At 39.6% G+C, this 22,959-nt stretch overlaps 4 protein-coding genes and 1 pseudogene across 4 annotated transcripts; all 5 read right to left on the bottom strand.

Moving 5' to 3' along the window:
• Positions 1–664: 664 nt before the first annotated feature.
• LOC111221336 (olfactory receptor 52N5-like) lies at positions 665–1,612 on the bottom strand. The gene has a single exon (XM_022744697.1). It carries the CDS (start codon positions 1,607–1,609, stop codon positions 665–667), a length of 945 nt encoding a protein of 314 aa, XP_022600418.1. The 5' UTR covers positions 1,610–1,612.
• Positions 1,613–4,856: 3,244 nt separating this feature from the next.
• LOC111221357 (olfactory receptor 146-like) lies at positions 4,857–5,801 on the bottom strand. The gene has a single exon (XM_022744718.1). It carries the CDS (start codon positions 5,799–5,801, stop codon positions 4,857–4,859), a length of 945 nt encoding a protein of 314 aa, XP_022600439.1.
• A 1,236-nt stretch (positions 5,802–7,037) lies between these two features.
• LOC111221335 (olfactory receptor 2K2-like) lies at positions 7,038–9,092 on the bottom strand. Its single transcript, XM_022744696.1, has 3 exons — positions 8,716–9,092; positions 8,130–8,356; positions 7,038–7,393 (listed from the first exon to the last, which is right to left on the bottom strand). Exons 1-3 carry the CDS (start codon positions 9,090–9,092, stop codon positions 7,038–7,040), a joined length of 960 nt encoding a protein of 319 aa, XP_022600417.1.
• Positions 9,093–11,962: 2,870 nt separating this feature from the next.
• LOC111221356 (olfactory receptor 5AC1-like) lies at positions 11,963–12,904 on the bottom strand. Its single transcript, XM_022744716.1, has one exon. The coding sequence runs from the start codon at positions 12,902–12,904 to the stop codon at positions 11,963–11,965; it is 942 nt and encodes a 313-aa protein (XP_022600437.1).
• A 2,421-nt stretch (positions 12,905–15,325) lies between these two features.
• Positions 15,326–16,287, bottom strand: LOC111221334 (annotated as a pseudogene).
• Positions 16,288–22,959: the final 6,672 nt, after the last annotated feature.

Raw genomic sequence — 22,959 nt, 5'->3', positions numbered from 1 at the left:
CTGTCTATCAGCCCTCAATATCGTGTTATTCTCTAAATAATATCTTATTGCTCACGTGTTTACTGACATACAGGACAAATATATTGTATCTCCCCTTCATGTAAAGTGTAGTCTGTCATTTGTTTTAATGTAACAGGCCATCAAGAACCTATGTGAATATGTGTGCAGCGTAAAAATACTTAGTGTGAAGTTCCTTGTTACAGTCTTGAATTTCTCCTCAACAGTTTCATCAGAAGATACAGTGGCTGCAGAAAGAATTCAGACCAGATCACTTTTGTAGTTTTAGGTTTAATTTGAAATGGATGAAATTTTTTTTCCCATCAATGTACACTCAATAACCCATAACCCACGCCCAGCCTTGAAAGTGAGACATCTATAAATGTTTCACATGTAGTTGTAGGTAGTTTATGATACAAAATAGCAAGAAAATTTGTGTTGTCTTTGTACTCTGGGAAGCACTGCAGAATATTGATAGGCATTCAACTGAGAAATGTAATCAGATACACAACCAGATGAGTGCCGCAGGTCCTCAGGGCGTTATCTATGACAGGACTCTCATTAACTTCTTTTGCAAAACACAATGAACAACATACTGAGGCATTCTTCATCCTTATGTGATACTATTAAGTTTGATACATGAAGAAAACTAACTTTGAAATGTTTACTATAACGTTGGAAAACCTTTCTGGGGCTCAAACCATTTTGATAAGAATTTTCGTATCTCTTTGGACTGCGCACCATAAATAATTGGGTTGAGGCCGCTCGGGATGATGTGAAACAAAATGCTAGAAATTTTTCTGTACTCTGCGTACTGTGGGAAGCGATGCAGAATAATAACACACAGTCCACTGAGCAACATAATCAGATACACAACCAGATGAGTGCTGCAGGTCTTCAAGGCTTTACTGTTCAAAGACTTGTTCTTACTGGTCAGACAGACTACAGTAATCTTGGTATAGGTGAGAACCATGCTGCCTATAGACCCTGTAAACAGGACTACAGTGAAAGTGAGGCCATACACATTATTGATGAACACACTCTCACAGGAGAGTTTGAACAGTCCAGCATTGCTACAATAAAGGCCTCTGATCATTGTCCTGCATCGGTTCAGTCTTATGGTCAGACCGACCATAATCCCGACCAGAACAAAGGCCACTCCCCAGGCAGAAACTGTCAGCTTCACCAACATTTTGTTGGTCATTATGGCAGCGTAACGCAGGGGATTGCAGATGGCCACATATCTGTCAAAGGCCATAATCATAAGCACAGTGTGAGCAGTGGTATTGGACATATGTATGGTGAAAGCTTGGATCACACATTCATAATAACTGATGAGACGTTCAGAGGGAGGATACAACATGTCTACAAGCAAACGAGGCAAAAAGATAGAGTTTCCAAGTATGTCATTGATTGACAGGTTCCAAAACAAGAGATACATAGGCTGGTGAAGGTTTTTGTCCAGAAAAACAAGAACAACAATGCCACCATTCACAACAATTATAAACAAGTATGAGAGAAATATGAAAAGAAACACAGTGTAGACATAATCCTCTGAGACATTTAACCCTTCCAGCTGGAGTGTGAAGCTGTTGTAGGTGTAGTTTTCCATCAACCTGAAAAAAGCAGATACCAATGAATATGCTATACATTACATTACTACACGGTTTGATTGTGATCAGATGTATATATTTACTACATGAAAAGTAAATAAAATTGATAGCTTTGCCATATATCTTTTCTTCTCCTTCTCCATGGCTAGTCTTAATGGTCAGGGTTAAAGACAGACCTGCTGCTGTGGGAGAGTAGGGATGAATATCACACACTGTGAAAGTCCCAAAATGTGAACAGGAGGGCAAAATAACTCTTAATCCACACTGAGTGTACAAACACGCACACATATGTTATTTCTACAAATCATCATAAAGACACTGAAAGCAGATTCAAGTGAATGTGCCATACATTACATTACTATGGAGTTTGACCGTGATTAGAAGTTCTACCTACTGTGATTGTTTCTGGTTTCAGTCTCTTGTCTTCCCTTACTTGTGTCTCCCTGCTCATTGTTGATAATATCCACCAGCTCCAATCAGGATCTCCTTTGTTGTAAGGTTTTATAAACATGATCTTATCTTCAGGGGAATCAGTTACCTTTACATCAGATAATGTGTGATGCAACCTTAATAAACGATTATGCTGCAACACACAACTTTTAGCTCTGAGACAAAAAAGAGTAACGTTGTCTTTCACCCTATTCACTCTTCCTTCCACCAAAACTTTTCACTTATCTTGACAGTTAACGTTTAGGTGTCAAGCAATCACAAGTCATCGATTATTCAGTGTGTAATGACGAGATACTCCATTCTCGCCCATATACAGTACTATATTTTTATCATTATATAATCACAAATAAAAATAGCAATTTCTTATAATATTTCAATCAATACACAAATCAATTATTAATGCTAACACATACAATAAGTAGCCTTACTATCAACCAGCATCCCACAGCCAGAAGAAGCATCCACAGCCTGTATCATCTGACCAAAGTTCAGAAAGGATCTGGTCCTGAAGCCCCGGACAGTAACTTTGGGTATTCTTTGGTATATGGGAAGTACTTTGGAAAAATCATCTCAGTCAATGTTTGGCAGAATGTGAAAGGCTGTGACATTTTGTTGTCATGCCTACCAACCTAAAAAAAAGACACTGTACAAAAATTTTGTTAATTCTTTCTTTTGCCACAACCCCAGAGCCTTTCCTATGCTGGGCAGATTTTCTCATCATGAGGCTAAGTCCACAATAATCTGTTTTAATTTTAAAATGATGTTTTCAAATGAAAATTAGCTCCCTACAGACGACAGTTTTTGCTCCATATCGGAAATTATCTCCATCTATAATATCACACCTGAAAATGCATACATACATTAGCAATCATGTACATTTGGTATGCGCAGCGTAATGAGGAAGCTTATTGTTTTGTCTGCAGTTCAGTAGTTGCAAAAAATACTACGAATGAGAAACAGCAAAGAGTTAACATGCAAAATGCAGAACTGCACAAAAGCTGTTACCAAAGACAACAATGTCATTAACTCTTGTAATTTATTATCCATGTTGCTTTCACCAGTTGTAGTTGAGGCAGATAATACCCAATCAAGGAGTGACCGTGGATGTCCACGTCATTGTTACGAAAGGTTTTAAATGTCCAGATTATAACACAACCCCACAATTTTCAAACTAAAACGGAACCATTAGCGTTTCTAAAAGTCTCAATTGTCTGTACTAGAAAATTCTGCAATAGTGTGGACAGGAGGCGAAAACGTAGCAAAACCAAATGTAGTAGTGTTGACAAGGTTTTAGGGAAATGTGAAAAGACATCACCCAAGTCAGAGGCACACTGGTGCTTTAGTTAGCACTTTTTTCTCAGTTTTATCTTTAACAAAAGATCTATTCCAACGCTGACACAGTCACACTGGCCTATTTCTGAGTCTGTTTACGCCCCGTGTCTTTTCCTGTTTTTTTACACTGTTCTTGGTTTTGTTGTATGTGACTTGAATGCATTACAAAGTTGTTGTATATGTATTAGCAGCTACACTGGTTGAATGTCTCACAGCAAGAAGGTTCCGGGTTCGAGTCCCGGCTCGGTTGCGGGGTCTTTCTGTGTGGAGTTTGCATGTTCTCCCCGTGCCTGTGTGGGTTCTCTCCGGGTTCTCCGGCTTCCTCCCACAGTCCAAAGACATGCAAATGGGGACTAGGTTGGATACTCCAAATTGACCGTAGGTGTGACTGTGAGAGTGAACGGTTGTTTGTCTCTGTGTGTTTGCCCTGCGATGGACTGGCGACCTGTCCAGGGTGTACCCCGCCTCTCGCCATGGGATAGGCTCCAGCCCCCCCGCGACCCTACTAGAGGATAAGCGGAAGAAAATGGATGGATGGATGGATTTAACTTAATAAAGACTAAGACCTTATACACAGACATGTTCACAGTCACCGTGTCATAATGCAAGGTCAGCAGCACTGGTTAGTGCCTGTTCGGCTCATTGCAGTGCTGACTGACCATCAGCCTCATGGATGAGTTTTACAAAGCTACAGTAGTAGGCTACAATCTGTTGCCTGTTGTTGGCCTGGTCATGCGTCATTCAGGAAACAGTCAGCCAATCAGAAGCCTCTCTTCTGATTCTGACCAGAAACTGTAAACTGAACACCTCTGTGACGTCACACACAAGTTTCTGCAGAGCGGTTTTGAAGCTCAGAGTGAACTGCTCCACTGTCGTCATCTTGGCAGTGCCTGACTACACCCCTAACTTCCAGCTAATCCAAAAATTGGGCAAAGAGTTGGGGCATCTGTGGAGCCTCGACTTCTGTGCATGCTGGTTTGTGGCAAGCATATGCTCACCCACCTATTACTCAAAGAGACCATGCCCTCAATTATGCATAACTTTAAGCCTTAATAAAATTTAAATGAGTGAGTGCCCAACACCCATAGTTTCTGTTCTGATTGGTCAGGGGAGACATCTATCTACAAGCTACAGTCATTCAGAAAAGCTGTGAATAAACATGTCATTAAGTGTTACACTCAGTTATGCTCACCGTCTTACCCTCCTGAAGTGAAATCTGTATTCTGTATAACAGTATTGTTCTTATACACTCTATGTACTTTGTGTATGACTTGAGAATTCTGTATGATATTCATATCACATATTCAGCTTCAAACATTCATTTAGGCTACAAAGTACAGTATAAAACATTTGAACAAAAACAGTGTTTGATTGCAAAAGAGCATTCATTCATTTATACATGGTTCATTCTTTAATATGATTTCTTTTTATCATTTGCCAAAAAAAAAAAAACATTATTTTTTTTTACTTCATAGCAAACACTTGTTTGGACTGAAACATTTCAGATAAGAATTTTCGTATCTCTTTGGACTGCATGCCATATATAATGGGGTTAAGGCTTCCAGGGACAATAACAAACAGAATAGCAGACAGTTTTCTGTAGTCTGAGTACTGAGGAAAACGATGTAAAGTAATGATGGTACAACCACTAAAGATCATAATCAGATACACAATCAGATGAGTGCTGCAGGTCTTCAAAGCTTTACTGTTCAGAGACTTGTTTTTACTGGTCAGACAGACGACAGTAATCTTAGTATAGGTGAGAACTATGCTGCCAATAGAAGCTGTAAACAGGACTACAGTGAAAGTGAGGCCATACACATTATTGATGAACACACTCTCACAGGAGAGTTTGAACAGGGAGGCATTGTCACAGTAAGGATTCATGATCATACTCTTGCATCGGTTCAGTCTTACGGTCAGACCGAGCAGAATCCCGACCAGAACAAAGGCCACTCCCCAGGCAGAAACTGTCAGCTTCACCAACATTTTGTTGGTCATTATGGCAGCGTAACGCAGGGGATTGCATATGGCCAAATATCTGTCAAAGGCCATAATCATGAGCACTGTGTGAGCAGTGGTACCGATCATGTGTGAGGTAAAAGCTTGGACCACACACTCGTAATAACTGATGAGGCGTTTAGAGGGAGGACGCAACATGTCCGTGAGCAAACGAGGCAGAATACGAGTGCTTCCAATTATGTCACTGACTGACAGGTTGCAATAAAGAAGATACATAGGCTGGTGAAGGTTATTGTCCATGAAAATTACAATCAACATACTTACATTTGTGACCATTATAAACAAATAGGAGAAAAAGAGGAAGAGAAAGGTCGGGTATATTGAGTCTTCTGAGACAATTAACCCCTCCAGCTGGAGAGTGAGGCTGTTGTAGGTGTAGTTTTCCATCACCCTGGAAGAATAGAGCAATGGTGTTAAAATCACACATCCTTGTAATCTCAATGTCAAACATTTTAGTTTATTTTATTAGTAACAATAAAAGCTACAGGAGTGTGTGTTCTTTACATAGGTTTTGACTTCATAAATTATGACAATTATGAAAACGGTTGCTGGCAGATCAGTAATACCACATTTAAGTGTCTCTTGTTTCGCAATCTTTCATCTTCACTTACTTTTGTCTCACCACTCACTACTGAAACCATGCACCTACACCTTTCAAGGTGTCCTCTGTAGGAAGATTTTATAGACATGATTCTATCTTAGGGGAAATCAGTTATTTCCTCAGATAATGTGTGATGCAAGATGAAGAAACCATTATGATGTTCCACTGCAAATGTTAGTTACTTCCAAGTTCTGTGACAAGAAGTCAGGTTTGATGCTCTCTTTCCCTTGCTTTCCAAACTCTAGCATACTCTCTTGAAAACATATTTTAAAGATTTATTTTTGGCCATTTTGCCTCTAATGACTGTCACAGTGGACAGATAGGTGGGATGCTGTGTCGTGAACATCATTGAATACTAGCATTGACATTGAAAGATCAATGTACCAAATGAATATTAAAATATTTTCATTCCAGACAGGTCTAACTTAAAGGCCCACCAGTATTGAGGGTGGTGCTAGTGGGACTATCATGCTTTCATGCATGGTTAACATTTTGACCAAAGAGTGGCATATTATTGTTTTATGTTGTACAATTAAATCTAACACAACAGTAATTAAATAAAACATATTACTCCATGATTTGAATATGTCTTTTTTTATTATTTTATCATTATTATTATATTTATTTGAAGAATAAAATCTTTAGAAAGTTATGTTGTTACATTCATAAAAACGTTTTGCTATCGAATTTTTCAAATGTAAATTTTCAACGCTTTGGGCAAAACAAACCAAATTCCATTTCTTATGTTAACATTGAAAACATTGAGGACGTCGTGGAGGCTCAGTGATCAGGAGGAGAAATAAAAACAAAGATAATATAAAGTATATTTTATTCTTTGATGGTAGATAGAGACGGGAGACAGGGGGAGATAAAAAGGGGAATGTAGTGTTTACATGGTATGCAGCTCAGATCACTAGACAGTGGTTATGCCCTAAAACATATATAATCTTTGAAGAAGAGGTGTTTAGGAACAGTTTAAGAAATGATCAGAAACACAGTGATTGAAAGACGTTAAAACCATCTCACTTTTTGTGAAAGACTTGTTTGGTAAAATGCTTGATGATGCTGGAACGTAGCTCTTTACTGACCAATCCATAGATAATGGGATTGATGGCTGGTGGAATGATGATAAACAGGATACTGAAGAACTTCTTTATGTCTTGGGAAGCTGAGGCAAACCTATGACTCACAATTATGATCACTGAAGCTATTTCATAGAGCACATACACAACAAGGTGCGATGCACATGTCTGAAAGGCTTTGCTGCGGACGCCGCTGTCAATGTTGCTTTGTTTTACTGAAGCCTGCAGGATTCTGAAGTAGGAAAAGGCAATGATGATGAAGATCCCTGTGCTCACAGACCAGGACATGGACAGACCTAGAAAAACATAAAAAACTTCACAATTATCCTTCCAGTTAAGTATTATGTAAACCTTCCATCTCATCCTGTCATCCATTTGCATGACTTCAGTCTCCAGTAACAGCGCAGTTTCTGTTATAGAGCTCTTATTTGAGTGATTCAACTTATAAAGCTATATTTTATTCACTAGAAGAGTGAAGCTACGCCATGCTGTGAAGTTGTTTGCATAGTGTTGCTAGTTGTTGGTCTTTTACTTGTGGAAGAAAATATAAGGAGACACTGCACTAAATGAATGAAATTACTTCTACTCACTGTCACTGGTTCAACATGTTGAAGGCCTGCTGATAATGGCTGCACATGAAGGATAATGTTCGACAAAACACTTTTACTGTATGTGTGAAACTTTATTCAAAACCAGTGTTTTTCAAACTTTTTCAGACTAAGACCTGCTTAACCACTAAAATAAAACTCAAGTAACTCCGATTATCCCCAAAAGCAATAGGACCAACTATTTCAATGCTTGCCACAATAATATTAAAAACTATTTCAATAGTTTATTATCCATTGTCCATGTTTGATAGTTAACAGGCTGGTAACTGGTGAAATTTAGCTCAATCCCAGGCCAGGTTAATGATAATATTCTTTTATGTAAATTTTAACAAATTTGCTCGTGGACCACCAGGAGTCGCTTGTGGACCACTGGTGGTCTGTGGACCAAACTTTTAGAAAGGCTGTTCTTATCCAATGCACTGACCATAGATGTTATTTATGGGTGTGGACCTGCAAGCCAGTCTCAGGATAGCCCGGTTGCTGCAGTAGACATGTTTGATGATATTGCCACACAGTGGGGTGTTCATGTGGAAGGCGAAGAGCACAGCAATACACAGCAGAGCAACAAACCAGGCTAACCCACAGCAGGAGTGCAGGCGAGCAGATGTCATGATAGCGTGATACCTGAGCGGTTCACACACAGCGATATACCTGCAGAGGGGGATAAATTTCAAAAATCATTAGTTTTCGGTTAAGGATTTATATTTACAGGATCTAAGCATCATAAACTTTTTACATCTGTTTCTCTATGAATTAAGACACACAAACACAAACTTAATTACACTTTCATGGCTGCAAAATCAACAAAGAAGAACACCTGAAGGAGGATAAAAGGATAAAATACACAATGTATAAATAAAAAGATTTAAGACTCTATATGAGCATTTGAAGTGATTTTGTTTCAACTCAAGTCTCCTCTAAAACATCTCCCTAGACACAGACTGGAAACTTGTTAGGAGAGCAACAAGGATTAAATGCAGCATGGATCCTTTCATAATATTTCAAAATACCTGTCATAGGCCATCGCACCCAGAAGAGTCTGGGTTGCGACACCATACGTGTGCACAGAGAAGGCCTGGGCGATGGCTGGGATGTGAGCGATCCTCCTTTCCCCTGTCAAAAAGTGCATCATGAGGCGAGGCAGCACCGCGGTGGCCCCCAGCAGATCACAGACTACCAGATGACAAATCATCACAAACATGGGTCTGTGTAGGTTCTTGTCTATGATAATGACACACACCACCACGCCATTCCCCATCAGCACCACCATGTAGTTAAACAGAGCCAGGAAGAACAGGAAAGAGCTGTAGCCTGGTGGTACGTGGAAGCCCTCCAGCTCAAACACAATGGGCTGTTTGAGGGGAGTTACCGTTGTTGTGTTCTCCATCCAAAGCAGTACAGTTCTGTAAAAGATAGGTAAATGACAAACCCCCAAACTTTTCAGTAACTTTTCAGGCATCAGAGATGATAATGATTTCAGATTTATAACCACACGTAACAATAAATATATACATCTGTCTTTGTAAATCTTGATTAAATGAAATAGACTACGGTGATACCTGCAGTAAAACAGGCAACTGACACTTAATGAATAGACAGTCTCAGAGCAATTTGATATTTCAATAAACACATAAAAAGAAAAGACGTAAACGTAATTTCTAGCAAGCACAATGTCCTATTCAGCTTCTCTGTGCTCTGGACAGAGCATTGATGTTGCTCCCACTTGTTGTTGAGGGTGTGTTTTGCTTTTAATGATGTTGCTTCATGTTGTGTGTGTCCATCAGTAACACAGATCACTGCCCACAGTCAGCGTTACCATTGAAACATCAACCCCACCCTAAACTGCGCTCTATGGCTCATGACTTAAGATGGCACTAAGACTGAACATTTGGCTGTGAATCCAAAATAATAAATATTGAATTCATTCCCACAGAAAACAGAGTTAAACATGGTGTGAACCATGCAGAATTCTTGTTCTCTTTTTCACGCTTTCATATTTGATAAAGCGACTTTTTGACCTGGCATCAGAGATTTTGTTTAGTAGACAGTATATCTTGCAATTAGGCCAGGAAATGCTTCATTGTTAGTGTCTTAAGCCTGAGGCCTGGGGCGCTGCACAAAACATACTTTGCCAAATAGTTAAAGTGTAAGCAGCTGAAAAGTTGTATATCTTTGTATATTATCACAATAACAGTTTACTTGGGTCAGTTATCTATAATGCTGAGCAGTTACTCATTATTGAGTATATATGTTAAAGTAATATATATAGATGGATGGATGGATGGATGGATGGATACTTTACTTATCCCCTAAGGGAAATTCATGTGTCCATTTTCTCATTGTTGATAAAAATGATAACAGTTAATAATAAATAAACAATAATAATTAAATGAGTCTTCTTCCTTTGGCTGAGTTGTAGTGTAAGGTATTAAAATTTGAAATTCAGTAATGTAATTACAATTTATAACCACACATTCCTTGTGAGACGTATTAGGCGTTGTTTCTTCGGCCGACAGTCTGATCCAGGATGTGTTAGCTTGGTGCAGGAGCTGGAGGTGGAGGGACATGACGACTTGCACTAGACCAATACTCTTTCCAGTAACTCAGAAGTCGTCATATTTGGTTGTGTCTTGTTACCCACTAGCTTGACACTGGTATGCAGCCTACATTCAGGAACCAACACACTCAATGCTTAGATACAATGCAGAATGACCTGATACCAATGTAACCTCTGATGTCGGATGTTACATACAGTATATGTGTGAACTTTTAATATTGAATGTTTGTTTCTTGTAGTTGCAGTGTGTTGAAAAGTTTATTCATTAGTGGTTAGAACAACAGAGGAGACAGGAGCCCTGCAGGGATCCAGCTCTGCTGAGATCACTCACTGTCTAGTCACATAACAAAGTTAACTTTGCAAAAGAAACTGTCACAGTAAAAACCTGATTACCCATTAAATCTGTAGATTGTTAACATATACTGTACATACTGATGACGTTCAGTGACCCTGATATGAATGAGTCACTCATTCTAATAATTTATTCATAATATCTATTATGACTAACATCTGGCGTGTGGCCAGTAGGCTGCCAGTTGATGGTCACTGCTTTACGAGCTAACTTGAGCCCATATCAGTTTGTGTGCCTAACTTGGGAGTGTTGTGGCGAGGCCTCAGAGCTCCCAGGTATCACAGTGACCAGCAGGTTAATAGAATTAAAAGCTGAAGTGAAGCACTCACTGTCTCTGAAGAGACTTCAGCCTGCATGCCGAGCTGCTGTATTTACCTTCACACTTCTCTCTGATTCCTCTGTCCGTCTTATTATCTCCACTTTCTCTGAACCTGTGAAGTGTTTGTTCCATAAAGACTTTCCACCAGATCTCAGATCCTGATGAGCCTGGCTCACAGTCAGTAGTCCAGTTCATCCCAAAGGGTGTTGGATGGGGTTGAGGTGAAACCAATCAAAATCTACCACACCAAACTGGGAAAACTGTTTCTTTATTTTAAACATTAAAACAGGTCTCACCCAAACTGTTGCCACAAAGTTAGAAGCACACTATAGCATAAAATATCATTGCATGCTGTAGCATTAAGATTTCCCTTCACTGGAACTAAGGAGTTGAGCCAAACCAAGAAAACAGCCCAGAGCAAAAGCACCTGGACAGAAGGTCCGTATGATGTGTTTTACAGAGGAAAAGTCAGAGTCATCAAAATCAAAAAGTTGTTGTGTTAAGTTTCATGGGAGTCTAGTTTATGAAGTGCTTCACATACATAAAAACAGAAAATACATGTTTTATGAAAATATGTCTTATTGTGTGTATTTTATGTGCATATAGGAAATGATGGCACTAGAGGAAAGGTCAGGGATCACCTAAATTGTTTAGATACCAGCAAATTAAAAAAGAAATCTGTAGTTGTTGGGTTTTCTTGTTGTGGACCAAAGTACAGAACATTGTAATCAGTAACCAGAGGTTCATCATGCATTGTCAGTGAAGTAAGTATTAAGTTTTTTACACAGAAACTACCATGTGAGTCTACAGGTAGGAAGCTTGCAGGTTGTAGAAGGTGGACGCATTCAAGGTTTCTGTTGGAAAGCGCAACTGGTCCTGGAGCTATGGGGGTTTTCTTTGGGGAACCATAAATACTGGTCCCAAGTGCAGGGAGCAATCACAAGAATACAGAATAAATTAGGCTACTCTTGGTTCACATTTTATGATATTTTAGTTGATATATGTGCAAAAAAAAGGAATTCATCTTTATTATGATGACAAAACCTTCTTGGACGCAGACAAGTTAGATAAAAATTTGCGTATCTCCTTAGACTGCATGCCATAAATAATGGGATTAAGCCTACCAGGAATGATTACATACAAAATAGCAGCAAATTTTCTGCTGTCTGCGTACTCTGGGAAACGATGCAGAATAATGATACACATTCCACTGAACAACGAAATCAGATACACAACCAGATGAGTGCTGCAGGTCTTCAGGGCTTTACTATTCAGAGACTTGTTCTTACTGGTCAGACAGACTACTGTGATCTTGGTATAGGTGAGAACCATGCTGCCTATAGACCCTGTGTATAGGACTGCAGTAAAAGTCAGACCATACATATTATTGATAAACACACTCTCACAGGAGAGTTTGAACAGTCCAGCATTGTCACAATAAGGGCTTCTGATCATAGTCTTGCATCGGTTCAGTCTTATGGTCAGACCGAGCAGAATCCCGACCAGAACAAAGGCCACTCCCCAGGCAGAAACTGTCAGCTTCACCAACATTTTGTTGGTCATTATGGCAGCGTAACGCAGGGGATTGCAGATGGCCACATATCTGTCAAAGGCCATAATCATGAGCACTGTGCGAGCAGTGGTACTGAACATATGTGTGGTGAAAGCTTGGATCACACACTCGTAATAACTGATGAGACGTTCAGAGGGTGGACGCAACATGTCTATGAGCAAACGAGGCAAAATGATAGAGCTTCCAAGTATATCATTGACTGCAAGGTTTGAAAAAAGTAGATACATAGGCTGGTGAAGATTTTTGTCCTTGAATACAAGAACAGCAATTCCAACATTTGCAACAATTACAAACAAGTATGAGAAAAATATAAAAAGAAACACAGGGTAGACAGAGTCCTTTGAGACATTTAACCCCTCCAGCTGGAGTGTGAAGCTGTTGTAGGTGTAGTTTTCCATCAACCAGAAAGAACAAAAATGACAGTGTTCTGTTAAAGTTAGGATACTGAGTTAGTCTTAGCAGTCTCGATATCTGTGATACCTGATGTGAAATCAGTAGTGTTCAACACAACACAAACTTTTCTGTTGGATGAGTTACAAACCATCAAAGCTGCAACAATAACATATGCAAAGTTAAACATCTTAAAATGTATTTTGAATACATTCACAAATTATAAACATAAATTTTTCATGCTAGTAATACAGTAATACCTGCTTTGTGACTTACGTCCATCAGTGTTTAGTCGTCACTACAAACAGGTGAGAGTCACCAACATCAACAAACCTCTACTACTGTTTTGTAGATGCATTTTTACATCATGGGAATCATTAAGCATTACATAAAGTGTGATGTAACACTAAGGAATTAATATGGTGACAATCACAACTGTGAATAAGCAGTATTTAACTTTCAGAACATTTAAAATTTCCACACTACTTATTGTTTTTACAGAAGTTTTTCATTTCATAGGTTATTTTTATTTTTTAAAATACATGAAAGTATTCATGAAATTACATAAAACAAAATATTTACATAAAAAGACTATTGAAATACATTTGCAAATTTATCATAACTTCACAAATAGTATTTTTTATTTAATAGATGAAACTGTTAAATTCAAGTTTAATAGTGAAAATACATTTCTAAAACTTGATATACTTAGTGTGTAAGTAACTTGATGTTTACATAATGTTACATGTCTATTTTCATTAGTGACTGGCTGCAGTAGCCATGATAATGTTAGCTGACTTGCTGTTACCCTTATTTGCTATTTGCTGCTAATTTGCTATTGCTAGCTGGCTAACTGTCAGCATTGCCGTGGACTATATCATGACAATGCAAGCATGGGGTAATGGTTGTGGCTGGATTGTCTTTTGTTGACTATTCACTTGTGCTTTTTGTTGTGTGTTTAGTGACCGCTTTCATTGTGCTCCATAACACATTGCTGACTAAGAATGTGAAGGAAGGGAGGGGGGTTGTGGCCAAATGGAGCTGTGTCTCATGAGGCATTTGTTTTGGTCTGAGATGTTGGTGGTCTAGTGCAATATCTAGTGGCAGTGACCTTTTAAAGGGTGATGCTGCTCAGACTTCCAGGTAGTCCCACCTAATTCCATAGAAACCTGCTGACCCTTTGAAATGTTGAGATCAAGACCTCATAGATCAAGCAGGGCCGCAGAATCTGTGGGAGGATGCCATGTTGGTATATCCACCATTAAACTTACCAAGTAGGCTTGACTTGTCTACCGCAGCTAGCCAGGCTTTCAGCTCTTGGTCGGCCGCTCAAAGGGATATTGTTACTCTCAGGCTCTTTTCTCAAACAACTTTTTCAGGCTCTTCACTGGTTTCTGTGTCGTGGATGGTACATGGGTGCTGCCAAGTGCGGAACTTGTAAATGGTCTTTCCTTTCTTCAGCACCAGGAATCTGGATTTCACTGGTTTGAAGCTCATACGAGCCCAGGTGATCAGCTCCTCAAGGCCCTTCAGGATCCACCTATTCCCTGGAACAGATGTTGTTTTCACAGTCAGGTCATTCATCCATCCAGACTCCCAGACTGAAGCTGTTGTAGTAGTCCAAAATGGGGTCTATGAACTTACCTAGGATATGGTGCCAGTTTAGTGTCTCTTCGACCAGCTTGTGGGGTATGGCTCCATAAGTGTTTGCAAGGTCCATCCACAACCCCAACAAGGTGGACCCCCTTGTTCTCCTAGGCTTTCCTGATGACCTTGGTGACCATGCCTGTGTGCTCCAGTCACCCCAGTACCCTAAGGATCCCTTCTTCTGGACCAGCCTATGAATCTAAAGGTTCCTCAGGAGGTAGTCTGAAATCTTGCATAAAAATGAAGGCTTAATTTATCGCGTAAAGGAAATGTGTATTCCTGCCTTTTTTATTATTTTATTATCTCCACAAACATGATCTCGTTATTAGATTATGATACAATAAATGTTATTTATATAGCACTTTTCAAAAACAAATTTATAAAGTGTGTCACAGAAAATTCATGTTTTATGAAAATATGTATTATGTTATGTGTTATATTCAAATGGAAAATGATGGCACTAGAGGAAAGATCAGGGTTTCACTTAAATTGTTGAAGGACCAGTGCCTTTAAAAAAATCAGGCCAGTAGTTGTTGGGTTTTCTTGCTGTGGACCAAATTACAGTATGTTGTATAGTATGTAATCAGTAGCCAGAGGTTAATCATGCATTGTTAGGGAAGTGAGTATGGTTTTTACACAGAAACTACCATGTGAGTCTCCAGGTAGGAAACTTCAACTTAAAGTGAGACATCTATACATCTACACAAACAAGCCATGTTTGGTTCACATTTAATGTTATATTTGTTAATATATGTACAAATAAACCTTGGAATTTGTCTTTATTATGATGATAAAACCCTCTTGGACTGAAACAAGTTAGACAAAAATTTCCGTATCTCTTTAGACTGCATGCCATAAATAATGGGATTCAGGCTGCTAGGGATGATAACATACAAAATAGTAATAAATTTTCTGCTCTCTGCATATTCTGGGAAGCGATGGAGAATAATGATACACATTCCACTGAACAATGAAATCAGATACACAACCAGATGAGTGCTGCAGGTCTTCAGGGCTTTACTATTCAGAGACTTGTTCTTACTTATCAGACAGACTACTGTGATCTTGGTATAGGTGAGAACCATGCTGCCTATAGACCCTGTGTATAGGACTGCAGTAAAAGTCAGGCCATACATATTATTGATAAACACACTCTCACAGGAGAGTTTGAACAGTCCAGCATTGTCACAATAAGGGCTTCTGATCATAGTCCTGCATCGGTTCAGTCTTATGGTCAGACCGAGCAGAATCCCGACCAGAACAAAGGCCACTCCCCAGGCAGAAACTGTCAGCTTCACCAACATTTTGTTGGTCATTATGGCAGCGTAACGCAGGGGATTGCAGATGGCCACATATCTGTCAAAGGCCATAATCATGAGCACAGTGCGAGCAGTGGTACTGAACATATGTATGGTGAAAGCTTGGGCCACACACTCGTAATAACTGATGAGACGTTCAGAGGGTGGACGCAACATGTCTATGAGCAAACGAGGCAAAATGATAGAGCTTCCAAGTATGTCATTGAGGTCCAGATATATCATTGACTGCAAGGTTTGAAAAAAGTAGATACATAGGCTGGTGAATGTTTTTGTCTATGAAAACATAAACAGCAATTCCAACATTTGCAACAATTATAAACAAAGTATGAGAAAAATATAAAAAGAAACACAGGGTAGACAGAGTCCTTTGAGACATTTAACCCCTCCAGCTGGAGTGTGAAGCTGTTGTAGGTGTAGTTTTCCATCAACCTGAAAGAACAAAAAATGACAGTGTTCTGTTATTTAGCAAGTATGTGTAAGTAAATTATTCTGTAAAATGGATATTGAATTAGTCTTGGCAATCTAGATATCCTTGATATCTGATATGTTAAAAACAATATTACCTGTACAACAATAACAAATGCAAAGTTAAACATCTTAAACATCTTAATATATTTGACTACATTTTGAAATTATGAAAATGCATTTTCTTAACAGTCATGCTTGTAATCAAAGTATACCTGCTTTGTGACTTCATGTGTGTTCATCAGTTTTAGTCGTCACTACAAGCTGGTGGTATTCACCAACAGCAATTAAGAGCCACTACTTTTTATAAGATGCATTTTTACATCATGGGAATCACTAGCATTGCATAATGTGTGATGTAACAGTAAGGAATTAATGTGATCACCATTTCAACTTGTCAAAGCCAATATTTAAACTTTCAGAACATTAAAATTTTCACATGTCTTAATTTTACCTGTTCCACACATTTATTAATACATTTATCAATTATAACTTACCGTAACTGTGCCTGTGCAGTGTTTTTATGGCACTACTTTACTCACTGCAAAGAAAAGCTAATGTACTATTAATTATATTTTTGCTTCTATGGCCAAAAAACTATCAAGATAAATTACTCTGAATTTGAAATTTTTCGCTGAGGTCTAGTGATGTTGTTGTAGAAATGGCCTGGTGGAAGTCTTTGTTCTCTCTTAGTGCTTCTTTTAGTTTTAGTTGGTTACTGTGTGTTCTGAGCACAGTCTGGTCCATGGTGGTATGAACTTGGTGCAGGGCTGGATGCGAGAAGGACATGACTAACTCCTAACTGCGAACTAAAAAGTCGTCATATTTGGTTGTGTCTTGTTAGAGACTAGCTTGCCCACTGGTACGTCTACATTAACAAATAAAGACAAACTCAAATCTCTGTTGAGAGAGTCAGAGGTGCCACATGTTCATCACTACCTCGACCTTTACGCACAAATTTTCATCTACTACATGAAGGAATTTACTTTGGCACTCAAGCTTACATTCAATATCAATCTAACCTCTAAAAGACTTGGCTGCATGACGTCATGGCGCGACATACAGTGATTTGTCATAGTATGGTGCAGCTACAAGGTATAGAATCTGTAATTATTTGACCATTACAAATATGTGGTGAAATTTGTTTTGTTGTGGGTTTATTCTCATGTAATTGAGATGAACCGTCTCACAAACTGAAGTAACATAAGCAACAAGTAAGAGATGTTGTTGAATATATTTGCTTTCTTGTTGTTGCAGCATCTTGAACAGAGTGTCCATTAGTGTTTACAACAAAGATGAGACAGGAACTCTGCAGGACCCTCCTCTGTTGAGATCATTTCACGTGTCGTAACTAGTCACATAACAGTTGAACCTTGCAAAATTAGTTTTTACAGTTTAAACCTGAACCTACTTACTTAAATCTGCTAGATTGTGAACATATAGTTAATTATTATTTCCATCAGAAACGCGAATATGAAACAGAGTCGGTCAGATAATTTATTCATAATATCTAATATGCTCACTATCCTCAGACCTGCCAAAAGCATAATTTCAGCCCATACCAGTTTGTGTGCCTGGCTTGAAAACATGTGTCTGTGATTTGCTGGCTGGCTGTGCGGAACAGATGACAAATCACTTTACGCTCTGGCAAGGTTACTTGAGGGGTTCACTGGGTGGTTGCTCATGCCGTCTAGCATTTGTGCTTGTTTTTGGACTTCTGAGAGAGGGATAGGAACTGGGGGATGTATGCGGGGGATCCCTGTGGGAACTGCAGGAAGATGAGGTTCTGCGGGCCGATTACTGATGAGAGTACCCCCAGTCTCCAGTATGACCAAAAGTTGAGAGTTGATGTCCGCATATTCTCCAGCAAGGGGGAAGTCAAACACATTTCCTGGGTGGGTTTGGCCTCCACAGGGTTGTCCGCTTGTCACCAATACTGTTAGAAATTTCATAGACAGGGATTTCAAGGCACTAACAGGGGGCGTAGTGGGTCCGGGGTTAGGCGAAGGCCTCAGAATTTTTCCCTGCTATTCGGCCAGATGGATATGATTCTGTTCGTGGTCTCATCACACCAAGCGAACCTTCAGCAATGCATCGCTGTGGGCTAGTTTGCAGACAAGCTGTGAAGCACCTCCAAGTCTTGAGGCCCGTGTAGTTCTCTGACAGAGAAATGGGTGTTGTGTTGGTCTCCTTAAGGTTGCAGGAGTGGAGGTTTCTTTCCCGCCAAAGTGGAGGCATTAATATTGGGGTTTCACAAGTGGGAGAGGAAATGGAGGGATAGCAGGCGGCTTGTGCAGCATCAGCCAGTAAAGTGCGGCTTATACACCGGACTGTTTTAGTGAAAAGAAGGAAGCTTGAGGTGGAAAGACCACAGCTCCTCACTAGCTCCGATCCTTATGCTTACCGACCCTCAACCTACATGGTCATGAGCTTTGGTAATATGATTGAAAAGAATTGAGATTTCAGAAACAAAGCTGAAATTTAAGTTTCCTCAACTGGTGGCTGGGGGCTCAGGACTTTGGTGAGGAGCGTTGGACACTCTGGAGGAAGCTTAAGAGCTAGAAGTTGCGTGGTCCCTTCGCCCGTCGGAAAGGAAGCCAGGGTGAATGTTGCCAGCATCTGTTATCGGATGTCTTCTGGGCACGCGTTGCATGTGGAGTCCGTCCAGGCCATCATCTATCATCCAATTGGTAGTGACACTCGGGACTCCCCCAGAGGACGTGAAAATGGTGTTGGGGAGGAGGAACATTGACATGACTTGACTACTTCGCTTGACCTGTGCCACCTGACGCTGACCTGTGTAGTAAAGTGCGAAGGAAAGATAGATGGTAGGATGGATGCGATGGATCAATGGGTTCATTAAACGTCTAAGTAAGTTGTTCAGGTGAAGTTTTGCGTGGAAGTCTGCTCTATTAGACTATGGATTATACATAAACCTTATTTAGTATAGCTCGTTTTCACGAAAACACAAAGTTTTACAATGTATGCTTTTCATAGACATAAAAACAGGACTTATGAAAAATGTGGTATGTAATGGCAAGCCGACGAAAGGTTGAGGGCTTGCACATTCAATTGTTTAAGGACCAACAAAAGTTTAAGTCACAAATCTGGGCCAGTAGTATTTGGGTTTTTCTTGCTGTGGACCTAAATTGTTCAGTACATGTTGTATAGTATCTAATCAGCAGGCCACAGGTATTACAGGTGCAGTTGTCAGTGGAAATGGAGTCCCTGTAGATCAAGGTCAGTTTCAATTACTGGCCTCTTGTAATCAGTGTTATTCATCTGGCTCTTTGATCAACATCGCTATTACTGGGGCCTTCATCTCTTGTTGTCTCCCACGGGGCATAAATTACCGACAGAAAGCTGGTTTGCTAAGTGGTTTTGTTAGGAAGTTGGCGTCACAGCTGGACCTCATTAATATGATTGGAGCACGTTTGTTTCAGAATCATTACCACTGATTAGGCTGGCTGCTGTGGTAAAATGGGAGCACAGTGATGCAAACTTTTACAACTGTTTGTTTGCTTATTATTCACAACAAATTTTAACAATGCCCAAAACTCTGAATATTGAGAAGTTCCTGTTATAAATAACTACAAGCCCATGCTGTAGACTGGTTTATGGGACAATCATGCTCTTGCGACAATTAGAATTAAATATGATTGGTGCAAGTATCAGCTCATTAATACATAGGAAAGATCATTGTTTTACTGTCTGGATTGTTTTACTTGTACCAGTGACCTTACTGACGCTTCATGTTCACTTCTAAATGCATTGGAGCACACAACATGTTCAGTCATTTCACCCAACACCCTGCCGCCTGGTAAACTGTGGCTGAAAAGAATACGAACGCATGGCCAAGAATTACCTGTATAATTACATACTTTTTTCTAATCCTTTTTAATAAATAGATATCAGAAGATATATTAGCGTCACCAGACATACAAGCTAGGACACAAGATGCTAACACTGTTAGATTTAGTAAACAGTCTTTAGAGCTATGCGTCGGCTTTGGTATCAAGGCTTGAACGATGACTGTCAAGCCTTGAGTGTTAGTAATCCAAGGTAGCTAATCGCGCTTTCAGTCAAGCCATCATTCACTAAGCAGAATTAAGGCTAGCTTGCATAACATGTGTGTATTGTGTTTGGTAAAAATAGAATATTAGTAAATTACATTCAAGCATTAACATGAATATAATTGTTAATGTTACTTTGGTGACAATCTAAAAGAAAAACCCAACAGGATACAGTAACAAGGATTAAATTTGTTTTTTACTCAAATGTGATTTGCATAGGCTTACATTGCGTTGTGTTCAAGATTAGAATGTTAAGCTGTTTGCTCTATCTGCTGGTCATGGTGTTTGCTACTTACAGCTGTGAGTACGATAGCAGGAACACTAAAACAAATTTAAAATTTCTCCAGAAATATCTTGCAAGCTACCACTGTCTGCAGTACATATGTAGTTCTGTTAAACATTGAAGACTATACAAGATAAGTCTTGTACTGAGGAAGGGAAGAGGATCGCACGGGTGGAGGAATCAGAAAAATTCCTGTGATAGAGCACACACATCATGTTTGCAAACTGCATTGTAACTTCTGGAAGTTCAGGTATTTTATTTTAAGTATTTTTTAAATGAGCAGAGCAGTGGATTTTCTTGCGGACAATCGACACCTACCTGCCGAGGTTGCCATGGACACGTAACGTTGATTCCTTCTTTAGGAGTAGAATGACAAGCCACGCACGGTGGTCTCACGAATAGCAGTTTGTTCTTTGTAACTACAAGATGTTGTCAGAGATGTGACCTCGTTTCTAAAAAACCATGGGAGCACACAACAAGTATTTATTATTTAAAATTTTTAAAAATATATAGCTATGTTTTAGAACAACACAGCTGCTGTTGGCAGCTTTTCTTTCACTTTCTAATGCACGAGTCACAGTTATTGGTACAGAGAAATAATCTTGCATACTGTTTTGATATTGCTTGATGATAGTCCCCATGTGACAGATGGCGTTCACATACATTTGCAATATGTAATTCAGTTTTTTCAGTTCTAGATATCTATCATATCTATTGGTCAGAAAAACTAAGTAGCAAGGCGACCATATTAAAGACAAAAATCAGAGATCAGTAGTTTACACTGCGCATCATCGTACAAGACTGAAAATGTTGACATATTTTAATACCATTTAAACAACACAAAATCTTTTTGAGGTAGAAAATCTAATTGTTGATTATTCTACTCATTTGTAATAGACCAGGTAAGTGAGGGATCAGATGGGGTGGAGCTTTTACCACCATTGACTGAAGACATGCAGCGGCTAGAGTTTTTCAGTGAAGGAGGCAGCCACAGTGAAAGCAGTAGGATACGATGTGCAGTATCAACATCATAGAAGGCAAACCAGGCCATTCTGCTCAATAATCCACAAATCACCGCCGAACCTTCTCAAGGCTTTTGCAGGGAGCTTGATTGGAGAGTCAGCATGATGAATGTGCCGTATTCTTCCATTCATGCAGACCTATAGTCCCAGTAACCCTCTGTTGGGATCAGTGGACCTTTTCCCTTGCCTGTTGATTGACTTTCTAGACCCACTCCAAATCCCAGTCAGTGTTTGCGTTAACATTGAACACTCATAGTTAAAATAACTTCCTGCAAGAGAAACCCCGCTTTCCTAAAAACATTGTACAAACCAAAGAAAATCTTTCTTCTGAACTGTCTCTGCACATTTTTTCCTTAATCTACTATGCTTTAACTTCTTTTCCATCATCAGACAGGATGAGTCTGGAGTGCTCTGTATCAGGATTAAGTATTCACATCCACTTGCATATCGTGGACCTTCTTCAAGCTCCTGCTTTATTCTCATTTCACCCCAACTGCCTTGCTTTCTCAGTCTCTTGAGCTGTTCAACCAGTCTCTCCAACAGCTATTCTCACAGGCCTTCATATAATCGGTGGAGTATGCTGACCATTTGTCCCAGTCTGGTTGGTAGAGACCAGCATTAGGGACAGGAAGCTTGGAGGAAATCTAAGTCATCTTCAATTGTATGCAGAGCTCCACCATCTTAGCACCTTTGCCTCTTTGTGAACTCTAAGATTTCCCGTTTCAGCTCTCTGATTGAATCTTTGGCCCGTTACCTCTGTCGCTTTCTCTGCTTCTCTTACAATGTAATCACTCACGTTCTTCTGCTTGTCTTTCCATCAAAATTCCTTAAAAAGTTGAAGATTTGAACACACCTGTTTTCTCTCTGTTTGCATCTTCTATTACTGACCTTCACAAGGTGTTTTGATCTTGCTGAGATCTTTCATTCGTCTCTGTTCAATCATAATTTGAATGTTAGCCTCTTGTCTTCCCCAGTCCCTCCGATCTTCTTCTGTTCTTTATGTGCTTCTTCCAGAAGGAACGAATATCATGCTTCGCTGTGGCTCTAAATACCATACAGTTGCTATGCAGACACATCTCTGGTTCGACCGTTACAAACAGCTCCAGGGGCTTTTTGTGTTGTTTCTCACAGAATCTGACGTTTCAGGTTCTCTTACAGGGTCGGCTCAGCTGATGTCTTTGAGTGCTTGACTCTGTCATTGAGGCTCCAGGTGAAAGTCTCACCAGTAGGAGGACAGATCTCTCTCCCCTTTTT

This window comes from Seriola dumerili, unplaced genomic scaffold, assembly GCF_002260705.1.
Source record: "Seriola dumerili isolate Sdu_G_001 unplaced genomic scaffold, Sdu_1.0 BDQW01000086.1, whole genome shotgun sequence".
Taxonomy (NCBI): Eukaryota; Metazoa; Chordata; class Actinopteri; order Carangiformes; family Carangidae; genus Seriola; species Seriola dumerili.
Note: the sequence above shows the minus strand (reverse complement) of the source record. Positions and strands in the feature narration are given on the sequence as shown.

Coding starts and splice junctions, on each gene's coding strand:
- LOC111221336 (XM_022744697.1), bottom strand. CDS start 1,609: ATGGAAAACTACACCTACAACAGCTTCACACTCCAGCTGGAAGGGTTA.
- LOC111221357 (XM_022744718.1), bottom strand. CDS start 5,801: ATGGAAAACTACACCTACAACAGCCTCACTCTCCAGCTGGAGGGGTTA.
- LOC111221335 (XM_022744696.1), bottom strand. CDS start 9,092: ATGGAGAACACAACAACGGTAACTCCCCTCAAACAGCCCATTGTGTTT. Junction 8,357..8,715: donor GGTGCGATGGCCTATGACAG/GTATTTTGAAAT, acceptor CCCCCTCTGCAG/GTATATCGCTGTGTGTGAAC. Junction 7,394..8,129: donor ACCCATAAATAACATCTATG/GTCAGTGCATTG, acceptor ATGTTTTTCTAG/GTCTGTCCATGTCCTGGTCT.
- LOC111221356 (XM_022744716.1), bottom strand. CDS start 12,904: ATGGAAAACTACACCTACAACAGCTTCACACTCCAGCTGGAGGGGTTA.